This window comes from Hemiscyllium ocellatum, chromosome 48 (genome assembly GCF_020745735.1).
Source record: "Hemiscyllium ocellatum isolate sHemOce1 chromosome 48, sHemOce1.pat.X.cur, whole genome shotgun sequence".
Classification (NCBI taxonomy): domain Eukaryota; kingdom Metazoa; phylum Chordata; class Chondrichthyes; order Orectolobiformes; family Hemiscylliidae; genus Hemiscyllium; species Hemiscyllium ocellatum.
The window spans coordinates 7,675,411-7,696,443 of NC_083448.1; the positions used below are offsets into that span (position 1 = coordinate 7,675,411).

At 51.2% G+C, this 21,033-nt stretch overlaps 1 protein-coding gene across 4 annotated transcripts in view; it reads right to left on the minus strand.

The window, feature by feature from the left end:
- The window catches only part of LOC132837026 (ankyrin-1-like), a 262,828-nt gene extending 245,740 nt beyond the window's left edge, over positions 1–17,088 (minus strand). For all 4 annotated transcript variants that reach the window (XM_060856676.1, XM_060856674.1, XM_060856675.1 and 1 more), the window contains exon 1: positions 16,994–17,088. In XM_060856676.1, the coding sequence (XP_060712659.1) occupies positions 16,994–17,017 (24 nt within the window). In that variant the 5' untranslated portion in view covers positions 17,018–17,088. The remainder of the gene's footprint in view (positions 1–16,993) is intronic.
- Between the last annotated feature and the right edge of the window lie 3,945 nt (positions 17,089–21,033).

Here is a 21,033-nt window from a genome sequence, read left to right on the forward strand (position 1 = left end):
TCAATCCGTCACATTGCAATCGGGCTAAAAATACGAGTGAGCTCAAAGCCCAGCTCCTCTCTCTCCCTGGCTGGATTCGCTGTGGCTCGGAGCTTGCCTTCCCCCCCCCCCTCCCCGCCCCCACACACACCCATCTGCAATTCCACAGTGCCTGCTCGCTGGAAAGCTGGGCACCTCTCGGGGCACTCGCTTCCAGAGTCAAGGGCACCCTTCCACAGACTCGGCAAGTTCCACCCGTGCTTGGAGCTGGGCTGAGCCAGGGACGCCACCGCCCTCCCAGCCAGCTCCAGGCTTCTGTCGTTGGTCCCAGTCCAAACTGAGTCCCAACTCTCTGACAGCTGGCAAGGTACAGGCTGTGTGTGTGTGTGTGTGTGTCTGTATGTCTGTGTGTGTCGGAGTCTGTTTGTGTATGTCAGTGTGTGTGTGTATGTGTGTGTCTGTATCTGTGTGTGTGTCTGTGCGTGTGTGTCTATATGTGTGTGTCTGTGCGTGTGTGTCTGTATCTGTGTGTGTGTCTGTATCTGTCTGTGCGTGTGTGTCTGTATGTGTGTGTCTGTGCGTGTGTGTCTGTGGCTGTGTGTGTGTCTGTATCTGTGTGTGTGTCTGTGTGTGTGTCTGTGTCTGTCTGTCTGTATCTGTGTGTGTGTCTGTGTGTGTGTCTGTGTGTGTGTGTCTGTATCTGTGTGTGTGTCTGTGTGTGTGTGTGTCTGTATCTGTGTGTGTGTGTCTGTATCTGTGTGTGTGTGTCTGTGTGTGTCTGTATCTGTGTGTGTGTGTGTGTCTGTGTGTGTGTGAGGGTGGGGCTCAGCTTACAAAGCAAGCGCCAGTCCGTGTCAAGAGTGTTTCTGGATAGGCTTGGAGTGGGGGGTCAATGCTTCCCCAGCACCCCCCAAAAAGTGCACCCCCCCACCTCCCCATGCCAGTCTGACTGTGCCCTCTGAGAAGGTGCGGCAGGGCATTAAGGACCCGCGCCAGAGGACGCGTTTGGTCCCCAAGTCTCCCTGCTCCTTGTGGCAACTGCTCTGCCCGGGACCCTGAGAGACAACAGAGCGTTGTCAGCCCGGCCCAGACCAGACCCGTCAGGCAAACCAACCTCCCGGCCACTGGCTCCATCTCCCCTCGCTGTGGCCGCACAGCTGACATCATCGCCCTGGTATTACCTGCTTCCGTCGGGCATGAGATCCAGCAACTTGGCCACACGCACTGAGAGCTTACCCCCACCCCCTCGCTGTTATTGGACTTTTGTCCGGACCTCTCCTGTTGCTTTTCACCCCGGGATAGGGAATTGCAAGCAAAGGGGGCATCTATTTAAGAAGATAGAGGATTTTTATCAAAATGATGGTCAAACTTTTCATATAAATGGTGGACCACGTTTCCCGAGTGTTGGATGGGAATACAGTTCCAATGTTCAAAAGGTTCTTTACTGACAGGAAAGGTTTGGAGGGATACAGGCCCAGACCAGGCAGGTGGGACTCCTCCAGTTTGGGATCATGTTCAGCGTGGTCTGGCTGGGCTGAAAGTCGAGTCGCAGGTAGATAGGATAGTGGAGGAGGTGTTTGGTATGCTTTCCTTTATTGGTCAGAGTATTGAGTGCAGGAGTTGGGAGGTCATGTTGCGGCTGTACAGGACATTGGTTAGGCCACTGTTGGAATATTGTGTGCAATTCTGGTCTCCTTCCTGTCAGAAAGATGTTGTGAAACTTGAAAGGGTTCATAAAAGATTTACAAGGACGTTGCCAGGGTTGGAGGATTTGAGCTAAAGGGAGAGGCTGAACAGGCTGGGGCTGTTTTCCCTGGAGCGTCGGAGGCTGAGGGGTGACCTCATAGAGGTTTACAAAATTATGAGGGGGCATGGATAGGGTAAATAGGCAAAGTCTTTTCCCTGGGGTGGGGGAGTCCAGAACTAGAGGGCATAGGTTTAGGGTGAGAGGGGAAAGATATAAAAGAGAACTAAGGGGCAACTTTTTCACACAGAGGGTGGTACGTGTATGGAATGAGCTGCCAGAGGATGTGGTGGAGGCTGGTACAATTACAGCATTAAAAAGGCATCTGGATGGGTATATGAATAGGAAGGGTTTGGAGGGATAAGGGCCGGGTGCTGGCTGGTGGGACTAGATTGGGTTGGGATATCTGGGTCAGCATGGACGGGTTTGGACCGAAGGGTCTCTTTCTGTGCTGTACATCTCTCTGACAGCGTGAGTATGAGATTGTGAGAGTGGGTGTATGAGTTTGAGAGTGAGAGCAAGAGTGTATATGTTAGTGCATGTCCGTTTGTGAGTGTGTGTGTGTGTGTGTGCATATGTTCGTGTGTATGTATGTTAGTGTGTGTATATGTTAGTGTCTGAGTCTGTGAGAGTGTGTATATGTTGGCGTGTGTCTGTGTTTGTATATGTGCTAGTGTATGCGTATGTGTGCATATTTTAGTATGTGTCTATTTGTGTATGTGTATATTTTAGTGTGTGTCCTTGTGTGTGTATATATGTTAGTGTGTGTGTGTATATGTTAGTGTCTGAGTCTGTGAGAGCGAATATATGTTAGTACGTGTGTGCATATATATTTCTGTGTATGGGTATGTTAGTGTGTGAGTCTGTGTGAGAGTGTGTGTATATATGTTCGTGTGTGTGTATATATATATATATGTTTGTGTATGTGTATAAGTGTGTGAGTCTGTGTGTGTGTGTCTGTGCAAATGTCTATATTAGAGTGTCTGTGTGTATATTTTAGTGTGTGTCTGTGAGAGAGCGTGTATATGTTAGAGTGTGTGTCTGTGTGTATATTTTAGTGTGTGTCTGTGAGAGATAGTGTATATGTTAGAGTGTGTGTCTGTGTGAGAGAGAGTGTGAGAGTCTGTGAGTGAGTGTATATATGTTAGTGTGTGAGTGTGCATACATATATGTTCGTGTGTGTCTATGTTAGTGTCTGTGTGAGTGTGTGTGCATGTGTGTTGGAGTCTGTGTGAGTGTGTCTGTGAGAGAGAGTGTGTGAGTATATGTGAGAGTGTGAGTCTGTGTGTGTATATATGTTAGTGTGTAAGTCTGTATATACATATGTTTGTGTGTGTGTATATATGTGAGTGTGTGAGTCTGTGTGCGTGTGTCTGTGAGTATAGAGTGTACATCTATGTTAGTGTGGTATATATGTTAGAGTGCATGTCTGTGAGTGAGTCTGTATGTGCGTATATGTTATTTTGAGATTCTGGATGTATATATGTTAGTGTGTGCATGTCTGTGTATGTTAGTGTGTGTGTATGTTAGTGTGTGTGTGTATATATTTGTTAGTATGTGTATATGTTAATGTGTGTGTGTATATGTTAGTGTGTGTGTGTGTTAGTGTGTGTGTGAGTGAGAGAGAGAGAGAGATAGAGACTGCAATCTCACTGCTTTCCAGCCTACGCCGTGAAGGACTGCAGCAATTTGGTGTGGAATTGGACTAGAACCTGAGCAGAATATCCCAGTCCCTCCAATGTGACTGAATCCGAGATTCATCACTCTGGATTCACTCTCCCCCACAGATACAGGCTGATCTGTTTGGAGCCTCAGATTTCCAGCAGCCACAGTATTTGCCTTTGGTGTTGCATTTGCTTTCAGACTGGTGACTCCCAACACTTCCTTGTGGAGAAAGGGAGGACTGCAGATACTGGAGATCAGTGTCGAGAGTGTGGGGCTGGAACAGCCCAGCCGGTCAGGCAGCATCCGAGGAGCAGGAGAATCAATGTTTCCTGCACCACACTCTCAGCACTTCCCTGTGGTACCTGTCCCCACATGCTCACACATAGACACACACACACACTCACGCACAGACACACACACTAACATACACACACACACTCTCACGCGGACCCCCACACTAACATACACACAGTCACACAATAACACACACACACACACTAACATATAAACCCACAATCTCACACACAGACACACTCACAACAACATACACACACTCACAACAACATACACACACTCACAACAACATACACACACTATCTCACACAGACACACACAATCTCTCACGCACTAACATACACACAATCTCACACACACTAACATATACACACACAAACATACACATTAACATATACACACACACACACTCACACACACTAACATAAATACACACACACTCTAACATACACACACATTCTAACATACACACACAGTCTAACATACACAGTCTAACATACACACACAAACATAAATACACACACACACAAGCATATACACACACACACTCACATATACACACACACACTAACATATATAAACACACACACACACTAACATATACACGTACTCTCACACACACACACTAATATATGCACACACTCTCTCTCACACACACACACTAACATACACATACACTCTCTCTCACACACACACACTAACATACACATACACTCTCTCACACACACACACTAACATACACATACACTCTCTCTCACACACACACACTAACATACACATACACTCTCTCTCACACACACACACTAACATACACATACACTCTCTCTCACACACACAAACATATACATACACTCACACACACACACTCTAACATATACATACCCTCACATACACACACACTAACATAAATACTCTCACACACAGACACACACATACAAATATATACGCACACTCTCATGCACAGTCACAGACACGAACATATACACACTAATGTGCAATTACATAAACTAACATATACACACACACACTCACAAACGATGACCTGTCTGCATGTCATTGACAGCTCCTAGACTTGATGAGGTCTGATTCAGAAGGCACGCACTGAGGGTCTGTTTCCTCTCTGGGATCTCGCTCAATGGGTGCACCCAGACCCCCAGATACCTGTCAGAAGTGTTTTTGGAATCACTCACTGACTAGGCCCACAGCTCCTGGCAAACACTCAATACCCAGAGGGGCAGTTCAGAGTCAGCCACGTTGCTGTGGGCCTGGTTCAGTGTCAGAGGCTTCTCTGCAAGGGCTGGTGATGGGCTTTAAAGCAGGGGGGTGTTATATTGGCCAAACGCGCTGACCCAGCAGAGAGCTCACTGCAATCAACAACCATTTCTGAACAGAGCACTACACTGACAGCAGCCTGCTGTGCGCTAATGAGTTCTTCTCAACGCTGACGTCAATGAGTTCACCAGAAAGTGGAGAGCCTGCACAGTGCTGATAACAACAAGTGGGGGCCCGAGATGAACCGAGCGCATCCACCCTCTGTCCCAACATGCTGATCGCTCACAGGGCCCCAGCCTATGGAGCAGTGACCCTTTCACACCCTCCAGTTCATGCAACAGGGCCGTGACGACTCTCCACATCAGGCCAGCAGGATGTTGCAAAAAACACGCACCAAGCGTTCCGAAGGAACAGGCTTTGGTCAGGAACGGTCAGCACGGCTTTGTGAGCGGGAGATCATTGGATGGAGTGACCAGGAAGGTTGGCGAGGGCAGGGTGGGAGGTGGGAGTCTGTGTGGATTTCAGCAAGGCCTTGGATAAGGTTCCACCCTGCTCTGGAAGGTTCCATCACTTGGAAGCCAGGGGGGAGCTGCAAGTTGGAGGCATCAATCGTTTTGACTGCAGAGGGGAATAGTGGAAGGAGGTTGCTTAGCCCAGAGACCTGTGACTAGTGGGGTACCACAGGGGTCAGTGCTGGGCCCACTGCTGTTTGTTATCTCGATCAATGACCTGGAGGAGAGCATGGGTTAGTCCCATTCACAGATGACACCGAAGTAGGCGATATCGTGGTCAGTGAGGAAGGTTCTCAGAAACCGCAGCAGGACCTCGACCAGCTGGGGAAGTGGGCGAGGAATGGCTCATGGAGTTTCATGTCGATCAGCACGAGGCCTTGCATTTTGGAAAGTCAAATCAAGGTCGGAGTTTCATGGTGGATGGGAGGGCCTTAAGGAGTGGAGTGGAACAGAGGGACCGGTTAGATTAGATTCGATTACTTACAGTGTGGAAACAGGCCTTTCGGCCCAACAAGTCCACACCGACCCACCGAAGCACAATCCAACAAACCCATACCCCTACATTTACCCCTTACCTAACACTACGGGCAATTTAGCATGGCCAATTCACCTGACCCGCACATTTTTGGACTGTGGGAGGAAACCGGAGCACCCGGAGGAAACCCACGCAGACACGGGGAGAACGTGCAAACTCCACACAGTCAGTCGGCTGAGGCGGGAATAGAACCCGGGTCTCTGGCGCTGTGAGGCAGCAGTGCTCACCACTGTGCCAACCTTGGAGTTCAGGTTCACAGTTCTCTGAAAGTGGAGTCACAGGTAGACAGGGCAGTGAAGGCAGCTTTTGACACACTGGCCTTCGTCAGTCAGGACGGTGAGTATAGAAGTTGGGAAGTGATGTTGCAATTATACAGGACGTTCATGAGGCTGCACTTGGAGTATTGTGTTCAGTGTTGGTCACCTTGATATAGGAAGGATGTTAATTAACTGGAAAGAGTGCAGAAGGGATTTACAAGGATGTTGCCTGGACTCAAGGGTCTGAGTTCCAGGGAGAGGTTGGACAAGCTAGCACCTTTTCTTCAGAGCGTAGGAGACTGAGGGGGGATCGGATGGAGGTGCACAGATCATGAGAGGCACGGATAGGGTGAATGCTCTCAGGTTTTTTTTCCCAGGGGTGGGGAATCGAGGACTAGAGGGCATCAGTTTAACGTTCGAGGGGAAAGAATAAAAGGGAACGCGAGGGGCAACGTTTTTCCACAGAGGGTGGTACACATGTGGTATGTACTGCCAGAGGAAGTGATTGAGAGGGGCCCATTAATCACATTTCAAAAGGCACTTAGGCAAATATATTGTTAGGAAAGGATTAGAAGGATATGGGCCAAGTGCAGGGAAATGAGGTTAGCGTGAGCGGCCATTTTGGTCGGCATGGACCAGTTTGGGCCAAAGGGCCTGTGCCGAGGAAACGTCACTCACTCCCTGACCAGGCCAGGGATTGGAAAATGGGATGACAACAGTTGGGCCAATGTTGCTGCTCATCGGCACCGATGCGGCGGGCCGAAGGGCCTTTCTCCATTCCTGGAAGCCTCTTCTGACTCAACCATGACTGAATTTGCTGGGGCCTTGGTGTGCAGTTCAGAAACTTCCGGAAGGGCCCCTCGCCCCGGTTAACGGTGACCCAGGTTAACTGACCTCCCCCTGCCTCCCTTTCACCCCACCCCTGCTGGAGAGATCCCTGCCACTCCCCAGGGGTTGTTAAACCCTGGGCAGCAAGCAAGAACGAAAGCCACTGGGCCATTCACAAAGATTAGCGGGGTCGGCACGGAACCCGATAGGCCAAATGGCCTGGTTCTCCGTGGTAAAACCATTAACCACACGGTCAGTGGGAAGGACATCTAAAGGCTTGCTCCCGGAGCTCTGTGGGGGAAGAGGGGAGGGGTTCTCCTTTGACAAAACTCCACTGGTGTCCTGTCCATCCCTTTCACCTCCATCTGCAGCAGAGCACGCTGGGAGTGAGCCATGCCTACACTGCCCCTGACACACACTGGGCCTCCCTTTGAGGAAGCCGGCTGAAAGCCATTCTGGGGAACAACGTCAGTCCGATGCTTGGCACCAGTGAGCGATCAGCGCAGCATCCAAACAGAGGGTCCCCCCTGTGGTGCACCGTCTGGACCGAAGGCCCACCTCAGGTGTGGGATAACAGGGAAACCAAAAAAAAGGCAGGTCAAAGCTCACGAAGGATGAACCTGATCTCGCCCAGAGGTCAGTGCAGGTCACTGGGGTGGCTCAGTGGTTAGTACTGCTGCCTCACAGCACCAGGGACCCAGGTTCGATTCCAGCCTTGGCGGGGACTGTCTGTGTGGAGTTGGCACATTCTCTGTGTGGGTTTCCTCCCACAGTCCAAAGATGTGCAGGTCAGGGTGGATTGGCCATGGGAAACTGCTCAGAGCTGGGTGGGTGAGAGGTAAATATAGGGTAGGGGAATGGGTCTGGGTGGGTTACTCTTGAGAGGGTCGGTGTGGACTTGTTGGGCCGAAGGGCCTGTTTCCACACTGAAGGAATCCTAATTCTAATTGTTGCGTGGAGATGGGAGACAGCTCAGGGAGCACTGGACGTCTGTCGCTGTGCAGTCAACTCCCTGCATTGGCATTTGTGCCAACTTCCCCGCGCGCGCACACACACACACACACACACACACACACACACACACACAGACAGACACACATACATACAGAGACATACATACAGACACACACAGACACACACACACACACACACAGCGTTTCGGATGACACAGGGTAAACCTGAAGAAGCAAGGACTGACCCAACCTCCCAGTGGGAGATACAGGGACAGGTCCCAGAGAGCGAGGCTGGGAGGGGGATGGTGATGAAAGGTGAATGAGAGGACCAAGGGAACAGGGCTAGAAGGTTCGGAAAAGGAATATCCTGAGCTGAGTGCAGCCAGCAGCATCTATGTGAACTGGAGGAGGCTGGCAGTGAGAGATCTAACAGTGTGCCACACTGGTCTTGGATGTGGGGGACATCGAGTCTACCACCGGGATACAGAAACCGAGTAATTCAGAGTCTCAGGGACATGGACGTGCCAACTGAAGGATAAGAACCATCAGCAAGATCAATGCAAAGGGAGCTGAGAGGCTTCACCCTGCAGGGAAATGGCAAGCTTTCGTGGGGAATTACAGAGTCCAGGGCAGGGGAATCCCCCCTCACGCACTCAATTTGGGATAAACTGAGCAAGGGCAGGCAAGGATTCCAAACGGATGCTGACAGAGCAGCTAGCGGAGTGAGGTCATGAAAGCTTGGCCTGTGAAGAGATCAGGAGGCTGGTCTGGGATGGGGAAAAAAAAACCCCACCTCTGGCTACATCCCGGTGACTGTTCACCGTTCGCCCTGAACAAACCGAAACCTCGGCAAGCACACACACCTTTGCCACGTCCGGCTTGTCCGTGGGAGGGCTGGGTGGAGCTGGGAGGAGCCCCACTGAGAGGAGAGCAGGCCAGGGAGGGGACAGCATTGAGGTTCTGGGAGCAGGCAGACAGCAGAGGAGGCCGGGGTAACAGGTCTGTGGCAGCAGGTTCACCTTCAGTTAATGGTTTGGTGATGCCTGTCCTCTCCACTTTCAGCTGGCAGTTGATGGTGTCGATGGTGGTCATGATTTGGAGACTCCAGTTACATTCCCAAGCACTTGAGAGTGTAACTTCTAAAAAAGGTTTCGCGATTTACACACTGTTCATTCTGAAAGATGAGAGACTTAATAAACAATCCAAGTCTTTTTCAATATATAATTTCGGGTACATCACACTGTAAACTTTTGCTATAAATTCTGTGTCTTACAATCTAATTCTCCACAGCCGCCTGATGAAGGAGTGTCGCTCCGAAAGCTAGTGCTTCCAATAAAACCTGTTGGACTATAACCTGGTTTTGTGTGGTTTTTTTAACATCAGTCAATGGGTTTGTGTTGTATCATTGCTGCATGATCCCAGAGAGCTGGGTGATGTGGGCAGTCCACAACTCGAGCCACAGTGTGGACATGCGGGCAGCTGCCCAGCGACCACACATGCGCCTGGAACGATGATCAAACCTAACACTGAACCCACGCAGCGGCAGAGCCATCCTACCTGCACAAGGAGCCGTCGGCAAACACCAGACTCAAACTGAAGCCGACTCTTTGCAGAACTGACAGACCATAACCGACACTGAATGCTGCCTGTTCAAGCAGCAACACCCACCCATCAGGCGTGGATATCTCGGCTCACTGTGGGCAAACTCAGATAGGCAGCGGTGAGCCAGGAAGCCAAGGGTTAACAGCGAGGGGCAGTGGGAACCGTTGGAGCTGTGCTGCTGGGGAGTCATGTGTCAGATGGAGTCTGTCAGTTTTGACCCTATCCCTTTGTCTGAGTAGGTCACGCTGTGTGTTCCCAGCACAAATCCCAAGCAGACATCAATAACAGCATGCCCAGGACCCGAGTGGAAGCAGCATTGTCCTGAGCACTTGCTGTGAACTGATGCTCACGCTAAGTACTCAGCCTCATGCCGAGGGGATTAATTGTGCATTGCTGTTTCCGTCTCTTTCGGTTCTGTTCACTATCAGCTCGATCGCTGATCTTTCTGCAGTCTGACCCCCCCCTCACTGACCAAACCTCCCCACAATCCCACGCTCCTCCAGCCAAGACATCAGAATGTGGTGGACATTCGGCCCGTCGATCTCCTCCCCCACCCAGGTTCCAAGCCTTCAGCGCAGGCCAAGGTGGGGCGAGATCCCAAAAGGTGCAGAGATCAAGCCAAGGTTTCCCAGGTGGGCGGTTGGGGGGGGGGGGAAGGGGGGTGTCTGTCCAAGAGAAACAGCCCCTTCCTAATCGCTGGTGAAGCTGCTGAGAAAGCTGGGGACCCTAGCGGAGGGGATTCACCAGGAGGGTGCCTGGGGTGTTGCCGGTTCATGATGAAGAGGGACTGACTCAGATCAGGATGCCATCTTGGGAGTCGAGAAGATGGAGGGCTGGGAGGGAGGAGAACCTGGAAGAGATGTGTGTGCGTGTTTGTCTCTCTCTCTGTAGGAGCATGTGTGTGCGCGTGTCTGCAGGAGCGTGTGCATGTCAGTAGGGGTGTGTGCGTGTATGTCAGAGTTTGCACGTGTTTGTCTCTCTCTCTGTAGGACTGTGTGTGTGTGTGAGCGTGCGCGTGTCTGTAGGATCGTGTGCATGTCTCTAGGGGTGTGTGCGTGTATGTCAGAGTGTGTGTCTCTCTGTGGGAATGTGCGCGTGTGCATGTCTGTAGGGGTGTGTGCATGTCTGTAGGAGCGTGTGTGTGTATGTCAGAATGTATGTGTGTTTGTGTGTCTCTGTGGGAGCGTGTGCGTGTGTGCATGTCTGTAGGGGCGTGTGCGTGTATGTCAGAGTGTGTGTTTTTGTGTGTCTCTCTGAGGAGTGCGCGTGTGCATGCCTGTAGGGGCGTGTGCGTGTATGTCAGTGTGTGTGCGTGTTTGTGTGTCTCAGTGGGAGTGTGTGCGCGCATGTCTGTAGGTGTGTGTGCATGTGTTTGTGTGTCTGTCTGTAGGAGTGTCTGTGTATGTGCATGTGTGTCTGTCTGTAGGAGTGTCTGTGTATGTGCGTGTATGTAGGAATGTGTGTGTGTCTGTCTGGAGGAGTGTCTGTGTATGTGTGTGTGTGTGTATGTAGGAATGTGTGTGTGTTTGTGTGTCTGTCTGTAGGAGTGTCTGTGTATGTGTGTGTGTGCAGGAATGTGTGTGTGTTTGTGTGTCTGTCTGTAGGAGTGTCTGTGTATGTGTGTGTGTGCAGGAATGTGTGTGTGTTTGTGTGTCTGTCTGTAGGAGTGTCTGTGTATGTGCGTGTGTGCAGGAATCTGTGTGTGTCTGTCTATAGGAGTGTCTGTGTATGTGCGTGTGTGCAGGAATGTGTGTGTGTCTGTCTATAGGAGTGTCTGTGTATGTGCGTGTGTGCAGGAATGTGTGTGTGTCTGTCTATAGGAGTGTCTGTGTATGTGCGTGTGTGCAGGAATGTGTGTGTGTCTGTCTATAGGAGTGTCTGTGTATGTGCGTGTGTGTAGGAATGTGTGTGTGTCTGTCTGTAGGAGTGTCTGTATGTGCGTGTGTGGAGGAATGTGTGTGTGTTTGTGTGTCTGTCTGTAGGAGTGTCTGTGTATGTGTGTGTGTGTAGGAATGTATGTGTGTTTGTGTCTGTCTGTAGGAGTGTCTGTGTGTGTGCGTGTGTGTAGGAATGTGTGTGTGTTTGTGTGTCTGTCTGTAGGAGTGTCTGTGTATGTGCGTGTGTGTAGGAATGTGTGTGTGTCTGTCTGTAGGAGTGTCTGTGTATGTGTGTGTGTGTGTGTGTAGGAATGTGTGTGTGTTTGTGTGTCTGTCTGTAGGAGTGTCTGTGTATGTGCGTGTGTGCAGGAATGTGTGTGTGTCTGTCTATAGGAGTGTCTGTGTATGTGCGTGTGTGCAGGAATGTGTGTGTGTCTGTCTATAGGAGTGTCTGTGTATGTGCGTGTGTGCAGGAATGTGTGTGTGTCTGTCTATAGGAGTGTCTGTGTATGTGCGTGTGTGTAGGAATGTGTGTGTGTCTGTCTGTAGGAGTGTCTGTATGTGCGTGTGTGGAGGAATGTGTGTGTGTTTGTGTGTCTGTCTGTAGGAGTGTCTGTGTATGTGTGTGTGTGTAGGAATGTATGTGTGTTTGTCTGTAGGAGTGTCTGTGTATGTGCGTGTGAGTAGGAATGTGTGTATGTTTGTGTGTCTGTCTGTAGGAGTGTCTGTGTGTGTGTGTAGGAATGTGTGTGTGTTTGTGTGTCTGTCTGTAGGAGTGTCTGTGTATGTGCGTGTGTGTAGGAATGTGTGTGTGTCTGTCTGTAGGAGTGTCTGTGTATGTGTGTAGGAATGTGTGTGTGTTTGTGTGTCTGTCTGTAGGAGTGTCTGTGTATGTGCGGGTGTGTAGGAATGTGTGTGTGTCTGTCTGTAGGAGTGTCTGTGTATGTGTGTGTGTGTGTAGGAATGTGTGTGTGTTTGTGTGTCTGTCTGTAGGAGTGTCTGTGTATGTGCGTGTGTGTAGGAATGTGTGTGTGTCTGTCTGTAGGAGTGTCTGTGTATGTGTTTGTGTGTCTGTCTGTAGGAGTGTCTGTGTATGTGTGTGTGTGTGTGTGTGTAGGAATGTGTGTGTGTTTGTGTGTCTGTCTGTAGGAGTGTCTGTGTATGTGCGTGTGTGCAGGAATGTGTGTGTTTGTGTCTGTCTGTCTGTAGGAGTGTCTGTGTATGTGCGGGTGTGTAGGAATGTGTGTGTGTCTGTCTGTAGGAGTGTCTGTGTATGTGTGTGTGTGTGTGTAGGAATGTGTGTGTGTTTGTGTGTCTGTCTGTAGGAGTGTCTGTGTATGTGCGTGTGTGTAGGAATGTGTGTGTGTTTGTGTGTTTGTCTGTAGGAGTGTCTGTGTATGTGCGTGTGTGTAGGAATGTGTGTGTGTCTGTCTGTAGGAGTGTCTGTGTATGTGCGGGTGTGTAGGAATGTGTGTGTGTGTGTGTGTCTGTCTGTAGGAGTGTCTGTGTATGTGCGGGGGTGTGTGTGTAGGAATGTGTGTGTGTTTGTGTGTCTGTCTGTAGGAGTGTCTGTGTATGTGCGGGTGCATCTGTGCCTCTCTCCTGGGTTTTGAGGACAGGACTGGAGGGAGGGGAGAGGGTGGTATGGGTCACTGCCTCCAGCTCTTCCTCGCTCAGTGCTCAATCTCCTCCACCTTGCAATGGAGGTGAGCAGTTCAGGCTGATCTCCGGAGCTCCAGCCCTCCACCCTCAGTGAGCCCACAGTGCTGTTTCCCTCCTCCCTCCTCTGGTTCAGGGTAGGATACCAGCTGAGACCAGGCCCCAAGGGGGACAGACTGCCCATGGGTCAGGAGCTCGGCTGGAACTGCATCCGGAGATCCGTCAGCGTGGAGAAGGAGGTACCATCCAGCAAGCGGTATTGCTCTCTCAGGGGCAGGAGGCCTGACAGTCTGGTCCCACTGCATGGACAGAAACTGACACCACCCCTGGGATCATACCGAGAGCAGGGAGAAAAGGAGGAGGCTATTCAGCCCATTGACCCTACTCTCCCACTTCAATGACTGAAGGGGAAACATCCCACTTGGAGAGGATGGGGCTTTGGTTTGGGATGTTGTGTTTGGGCAGTGTGGGAGGGGGACACAGTGAGGCAGGGAGCAACTGCAAACACAATGGACTGGGGATCTGGGGGCATTTCATTGAAAATTCATTGATCGGAGGTGGACAGAGGTGTGTGTGATACTCAGAGGGTGTGGCTGTGTCCCAGGCACACTGGGGAAGGGCGGCAAGTGAACCCAGATGGGTTTTTACAACAAGCTGCACGACCTGCCCTGGACGCCGCCTTGCAGATTATTGAGTGACTTGAAATGCAGGATGTGAACCCTGGTCTCCAGTTCTGGGTTCCCGGTCTCGCAGTGACAGTGTTCTGCCATCACCTCTCTCAACAGACCTCCAGCTGCACACTGCATGTTTCTCTCTCTCTCACACACAGAGACACATACCCAAACAAACAGAGACACACACAGACACAGACACACACACACACACACATCCATGCAGAGAGAGACACAGATACACACACACGCACAGACATACAGACACTCAGACACACACACACACACAACAGACACACACTCACACAGAGACAGAAAGACACACACACACACACAGGCACCGAGGCACAGACACAGACACTCAGACACACTCACACAGAGACAGAAAGAGACACACACACACACTCGCACAGAGACACACAGATATGCAGACACAGAGACACACTCACAAAGACACACACACACAGAGACAGAGAGACACACACACACAATAGACACACCCTCACAGACACACACACACACACACACACACACACAGACAGAGACACATGCTCACACAGACATGCAGACACAGAGGCACAGACACACACACACACAGTGACAGAGACATAGAGACGCACAGACACAGAGACACACAGACACACACACAGACATACATACCCACACACACACACATACAGACACACATACACACAGCCACCTCCAAATTGCACTCTGTCAGCAAACATGATCTAAGATCTGTACACACTGTGCACTCCAGCAGCTTTTCAGAACCATTAGTGAGCAATCAGGCCGACACCTCCAAAGATGCAGAATGTGCACACATAGTAATTGTCAAGATGACACTTAATGCAATGTTGTGAAGTGATGAGTGCCAAGGGAACATCTCGCTAACGTGTGCAGAGCCGTGGGCTGCACAGAGGGCTTTCAATATGACACAGCAGCTCCAAGAGAAAGGGGCCAGCCCCAGCACACCACACTAACCGGGGGGCTTTCAGAGGGCATGACTTGGCTGGGTGACTGGGTACAGGACAACAAGGAATGCTGGAATCACTGTGCACCCACCTGCTGGAGGAGGCTCTCTGGATTCAAAGCTAACCTCCCCCCAGCACTTGCTGCCTGGGTTTGGGGTTTCAACCGCGTTGGGAATCACTTGTCAGCTCTTGGGAAAAACGACGGAGGTCAATCGGTCATTGATCTCCCATCTGAGTGTGTCTGAGAGAGACAGAGTGAGAGAGAGAGAGTGAGAGAGAGAGAGAGACAGAGTAAATGTGAGAGAGAGAGAGAGACAGGGAGAGACAGAGTGTGAGAGAGAGAGTAAGTGTGAGTGAGAGTGTGAGAGGGAGTGTGTGAGAGTGACAGGGAAAGACAGAGTGAGAGAGAGAGTGTGAGAGGGAGTGTGAGAGTGAGAGTGTGTGTGTGTGTGAGAGAGAGAGAGAGAGAGAGTGTGTGAGAGAGAGACAGAGAGACCCCCACCACCCCCACCATCAGTCTGACTGTCTGGCAACAACACCATGTTTCCAGCACGGGTAAAGGTGGCCATTCAGGCCTCAGCGTCGACACCAGCCCTCTGTTGAACACCTGGAGCTGCATCACAACCTTGCCTGTTCCTGGGAAATCCTCGGTTCCCAATCCCTGTTCCAAGCTGTGAGTGAAAGTACCTGCACTGCCCTCTCAGCCAGTCACTTCCACACCCTCCCATGCGCACGTTCAAACCTCGTTCAAGTTCTTTCACCAACTGCCTCCAAGTGGTCTCCTTTTGTTCCTCACCTGTCCGATAAGGGTGGGGGAAACACACACCTCACGATATTCGGCTCAGTCACATCACCTCTCGTGCCCCCGATTTCCGGGGAAGATCAGGCCCAGCTTGTCAGATCTCTCCGAGTCCCCAGCTTCAGAGTCCACCCTTGTGGGAGTGAGTAAGCGTGTAACATCGCTGTGTGATCAAAGTGGCCTGGGTCCTGGACACAACCTTACCTTGTCCCGTTCCAGAGAATGCCCGCAGAATCCACCACCTACCCCCTCACCCTGCTCCCTGCCCACTCCTCCAACAGGAAAGCCACACACCAAATCCACACAACACAGCTCACCCTCAGTTTCCCTGGAAATGGTTCCCCGCACACCACCCTACGCTGACAGCTGAGGGGACAAAGTGGGACTGACCCGTTCCACAGCTGTCCTTCCAACCCTGCCTGAGAGATGGAGCCACACACAGGGGAACGGGTGCTGGGGTGATCTCCTCACTCCCTGTCACCTCCAACAGGAGTGAGCAGTGAGCTGACAGAAACATGAAAACTCAGGCATTCTCAGATTGCGTCAAGCCCCTGGGGGTGGGTCATCCACAACAAGCTTTCTTGGACTCTTCATGTGGACGCACTGGTTACAAAGGCCCAGCAACGTCTCTTCCTCCTCAGGCAGCTGAGGGAATGTGGCACGATGGTGACTACCCTTGCCAACTTTATAGGTGTGCCATTCTGTCTGGGTGTATCACTACCTGGTACGGTAATTGTACCATTCAATATCTGAGACGGTTCCAGAGAGTGGTGAACTCGGCCTGGACAATCCCAAAGGCCAACCTCCCATCTACAGGATCCATCTACCAGGCCCCGCTGTCAGGGAAAGGCCTCCAGCATTCTCAAAGATCCATCCCACCCTGGCAATGTTTTTCTACCACCTCTACCATCGGGGTAGAAGGGACAGAAGCCTGAACACACCCACCAGCCGGTTTCGGAACAGTTTCTACCCTACTGTTGTCAGAATACTGAATGGACTCACAAACTCTTAACATTCGCCTGTCCCTGTGTTTTTGTTTTGGCTGCTGTTTACCTATTATTTACTATCTATGCTCCTTAACTCTGTGATCGGCCTGTATTGCTCACAAGACAAAGCTTTTCACTGTGTCTCGGTACACGTGACAATAAATTCAATTCAACACAATTCCTGGGAATTCCCAGCCATGGAAGCACTGAGTGACTGGAAACAGCTCCCAAGACTGGACGCCAGCAGTCTGTAAACCCTCCAACCCCTGGCCTTGGGGAAAACAGGCCAGCTCTCTTTCACAACCGCACCGCCTCCCCGATAGACAGAGATTCCGGGCTCCCGACTCCAACTGGGAAGGAAAAGCAGCAGATGCCGGGGTACTCACTTTTCCCAAGTGGAGGAAGGACATGGTAGCCAGCGACAGGGGGATCCGAAGGAGATTCAGGTCAGGATGAGCGCGCTCCCCGCAGTGACTGAGGCTCGCCGTCAATGTGTTATCTCAGGTTAGCAGAAGCCAGATGTAATCAGGAAGAGGGAGGAATTGAACTCATCTCAGCGCACACATGGTGGTGTTAGCAAAGGTGGCAAGCTGATAATGTCCCTGTCCCCTCACTGACACACAGCAAACACACAAACAACACACCATGTCAAAAACAGAAAAATAACTCCCCTGTCGAGGATCTTCACATGAGTGAAAACAGATAGACACGTTACACACGACATGGCAGAGAGAGGAACGGGACATTAATCCAATTCCACACAGCAAGATGGGAGTGAATAACTCTCAGGGACAAGGGGCACTGACACCAAACTCACTCAGTACCCAGCAAGATGGGATGGAATAACTCACAGGGACACAGGGCATTGACACCAAACTCACTCAGTACCCAGCAAGATGGGACTGAATAACTCACAGGGACACGGGGCACTGACACCAAACTCACTCAGTACCCAGCAAGATGGGACTGAATAACTCACAGGGACACGGGGCACTGACACCAAACTCACTCAGTACCCAGCAAGATGGGACTGAATAACGCACAGGGACACGGGGCACTGACACCAAACTCACTCAGTACCCAGCAAGATGGGACTGAATAACTCACAGGGACACGGGGCACTGACACCAAACTCACTCAGTACCCAGCAAGATGGGACAGAATCACTCACAGGGACACGGGACACTGACACCAAACTCACTCAGTACCCAGCAAGATGGGACTGAATAACTAACAGGGACACGGGGTACTGACACCAAACTCACTCAGTACCCAGCAAGATGGGACTGAATAACTAACAGGGACACGGGGCACTGACACCAAACTCACTCAGTACCCAGCAAGATGGGAGTGAATAACTCACAGGGACACGGGAGACTGACACCAAACTCACTCAGTACCCAGCAAGATGGGACTGAATAACTCACAGGGACACGGGAGACTGACACCAAACTCACTCAGTACCCAGCAAGATGGGACTGAATAACACACAGGGACACGGGGCACTGACACCAAACTCACTCAGTACCCAGCAAGATGGGACTGATAACTCACAGGGACACGGGAGACTGACACCAAACTCACTCAGTACCCAGCAAGATGGGACTGAATAACTCACAGGGACACGGGACACTGACACCAAACTCACTCAGTACCCAGCAAGATGGGACTGAATATCTCACAGGGACACGGGGCACTGACACCAAACTCACTCAGTACCCAGCAAGATGGGACTGAATAACTCACAGGGCCAGGGGGCACTGACACCAAACTCACTCAGTACCCAGCAAGATGGGAGTGAATAACTCACAGGGACACGGGGCACTGACACCAAACTCACTCAGTACCCAGCAAGATGGGACTGAATAACACACAGGGACACGGGGCACTACACCAAACTCACTCAGTACCCAGCAAGATGGGAGTGAATAACTCACAGGGACACGGGACACTGACACCAAACTCACTCAGTACCCAGCAAGATGGGACTGAAAAACTCACAGGGTCACGGGACACTGACACCAAACTCACTCAGTACCCAGCAAGATGGCAGTGAATAACTCACAGGGACAGGATGCACTGACACCAAACTCACTCAGTACCCAGCAAGATGGGACTGAATAACACACAGTGACACGGGGCACTGACCACAAACTCACTCAGTACCCAGCAAGATGGGACTGAATAACTCACAGGGACACGGGGCACTGACACCAAACTCACTCATACCCAGCAAGATGGGACTGAATAACTCACAGGGACACGGGGCACTGACACCAAACTCACTCAGTACCCAGCAAGATGGGAGTGAATAACTCACAGGGACACGGGGCACTGACACCAAACTCACTCAGTACCCAGCAAGATGGGACTGAATAACTCACAGGGACACGGGGCACTGACACCAAACTCACTCAGTACCGAGCAAGATGGGACTGAATAACACACAGGGACACGGGGCACTACACCAAACTCACTCAGTACCCAGCAAGATGGGAGTGAATAACTCACAGGGACACGGGACACTGACACCAAACTCACTCAGTACCCAGCAAGATGGGACTGAAAAACTCACAGGGTCACGGGACACTGACACCAAACTCACTCAGTACCCAGCAAGATGGCAGTGAATAACTCACAGGGACAGGATGCACTGACACCAAACTCACTCAGTACCCAGCAAGATGGGACTGAATAACACACAGTGACACGGGGCACTGACCACAAACGCACTCAGTACCCAGCAAGATGGGAGTGAATAACTCACAGGGACACGGGGCACTGACACCAAACTCACTCAGTACCCAGCAAGATGGGACTGAATAACACACAGTGACACGGGGCACTGACCACAAACGCACTCAGTACCCAGCAAGATGGGAGTGAATAACTCACAGGGACACGGGGCACTGACACCAAACTCACTCAGTACCCAGCAAGATGGGACTGAATAACTCACAGGGACAGGGAGCACTGACACCAAACTCACTCAGTACCCAGCAAGATGGGACTGAATAACTCACAGGGACACGGGGCACTGACACCAAACTCCTCAGTACCCAGCAAGATGGGACTGAATAACTCACAGGGACACGGGGCACTGACACCAAACTCACTCAGTACCCAGCAAGATGGGAGTGAATAACTCACAGGGACAGGGGGCACTGAAACCAAACTCACTCAGTACCCAGCAAGATGGGAATGAATAACTCACAGGGACATGGGGCACTGACACCAAACTCACTCAGTACCCAGCAAGATGGGAGTGAATAACTCACAGGGACAAGGGGGCACTGAAACCAAACTCACTCAGTACCCAGCAAGATGGGACTGAATAACACACAGGGACACGGGGCACTGACACCAAACTCACTCAGTACCCAGCAAGGTGGCACTGATTAACTCACAGGGACACGGGGCACTGACACCAAACTCACTCAGTACTCAGCACGATGGGAGTGAATAACGCACAGGGACACGGGGCACTGACACCAAACTCACTCAGTACCCAGCAAGATGGGAATGAATAACTCACAGGGACACGGGGCACTGACACCAAACTCACTCAGCACCCAGCAAGATGGGACTGAATAACTCACAGGGACACGGGGCACTGACACCAAACTCCCTCAGTCCCCAGCAAGATGGGACTGAATAACTCACAGGGACACGGGACACTGACACCAAACTCACTCAGCACCCAGCAAGATGGGACTGAATAACTCACAGGGACACGGGGCACTGACACCAAACTCACTCAGTACCCAGCAAGATGGGAGTGAATAACTCACAGGGACACGGGGCACTGACACCAAACTCACTCAGCACCCAGCAAGATGGGACTGAATAACTCACAGGGACACGGGGCACTGACACCAAACTCACTCAGTCCCCAGCAAGATGGGACTGAATAACTCACAGGGACACGGGGCACTGACACCAAACTCACTCAGTACCCAGCAAGATGGGACTGAATAACTCACAGGGACACGGAGAACTGACCACAAACTCACTCAGTACCCAGCAAGATGGGACTGAATAACTCACAGGGACACGGGGCACTGACACCAAACTCACTCAGTACCCAGCAAGATGGGACTGAATAACACACAGGGACACGGGGCACTGACACCAAACTCACTCAGTACCCTGCAAGATGGGACTGAATAACTCACAGGGACACGGGACACTGACAACAAACTCACTCAGTACCCAGCAAGATGGGAGTGAATAACTCACAGGGACACGGGGCACTGACACCAAACTCACTCAGTACCCAGCAAGATGGCAGTGAATAACTCACAGGGACAGGGGGCACTGACACCATACTCACTCAGTACCCAGCAAGATGGGTCTGAATAACACACAGGGACAGGGGGCACTGACACCAAACTCACTCAGTACCCAGCTAGATGGGACTGAATAA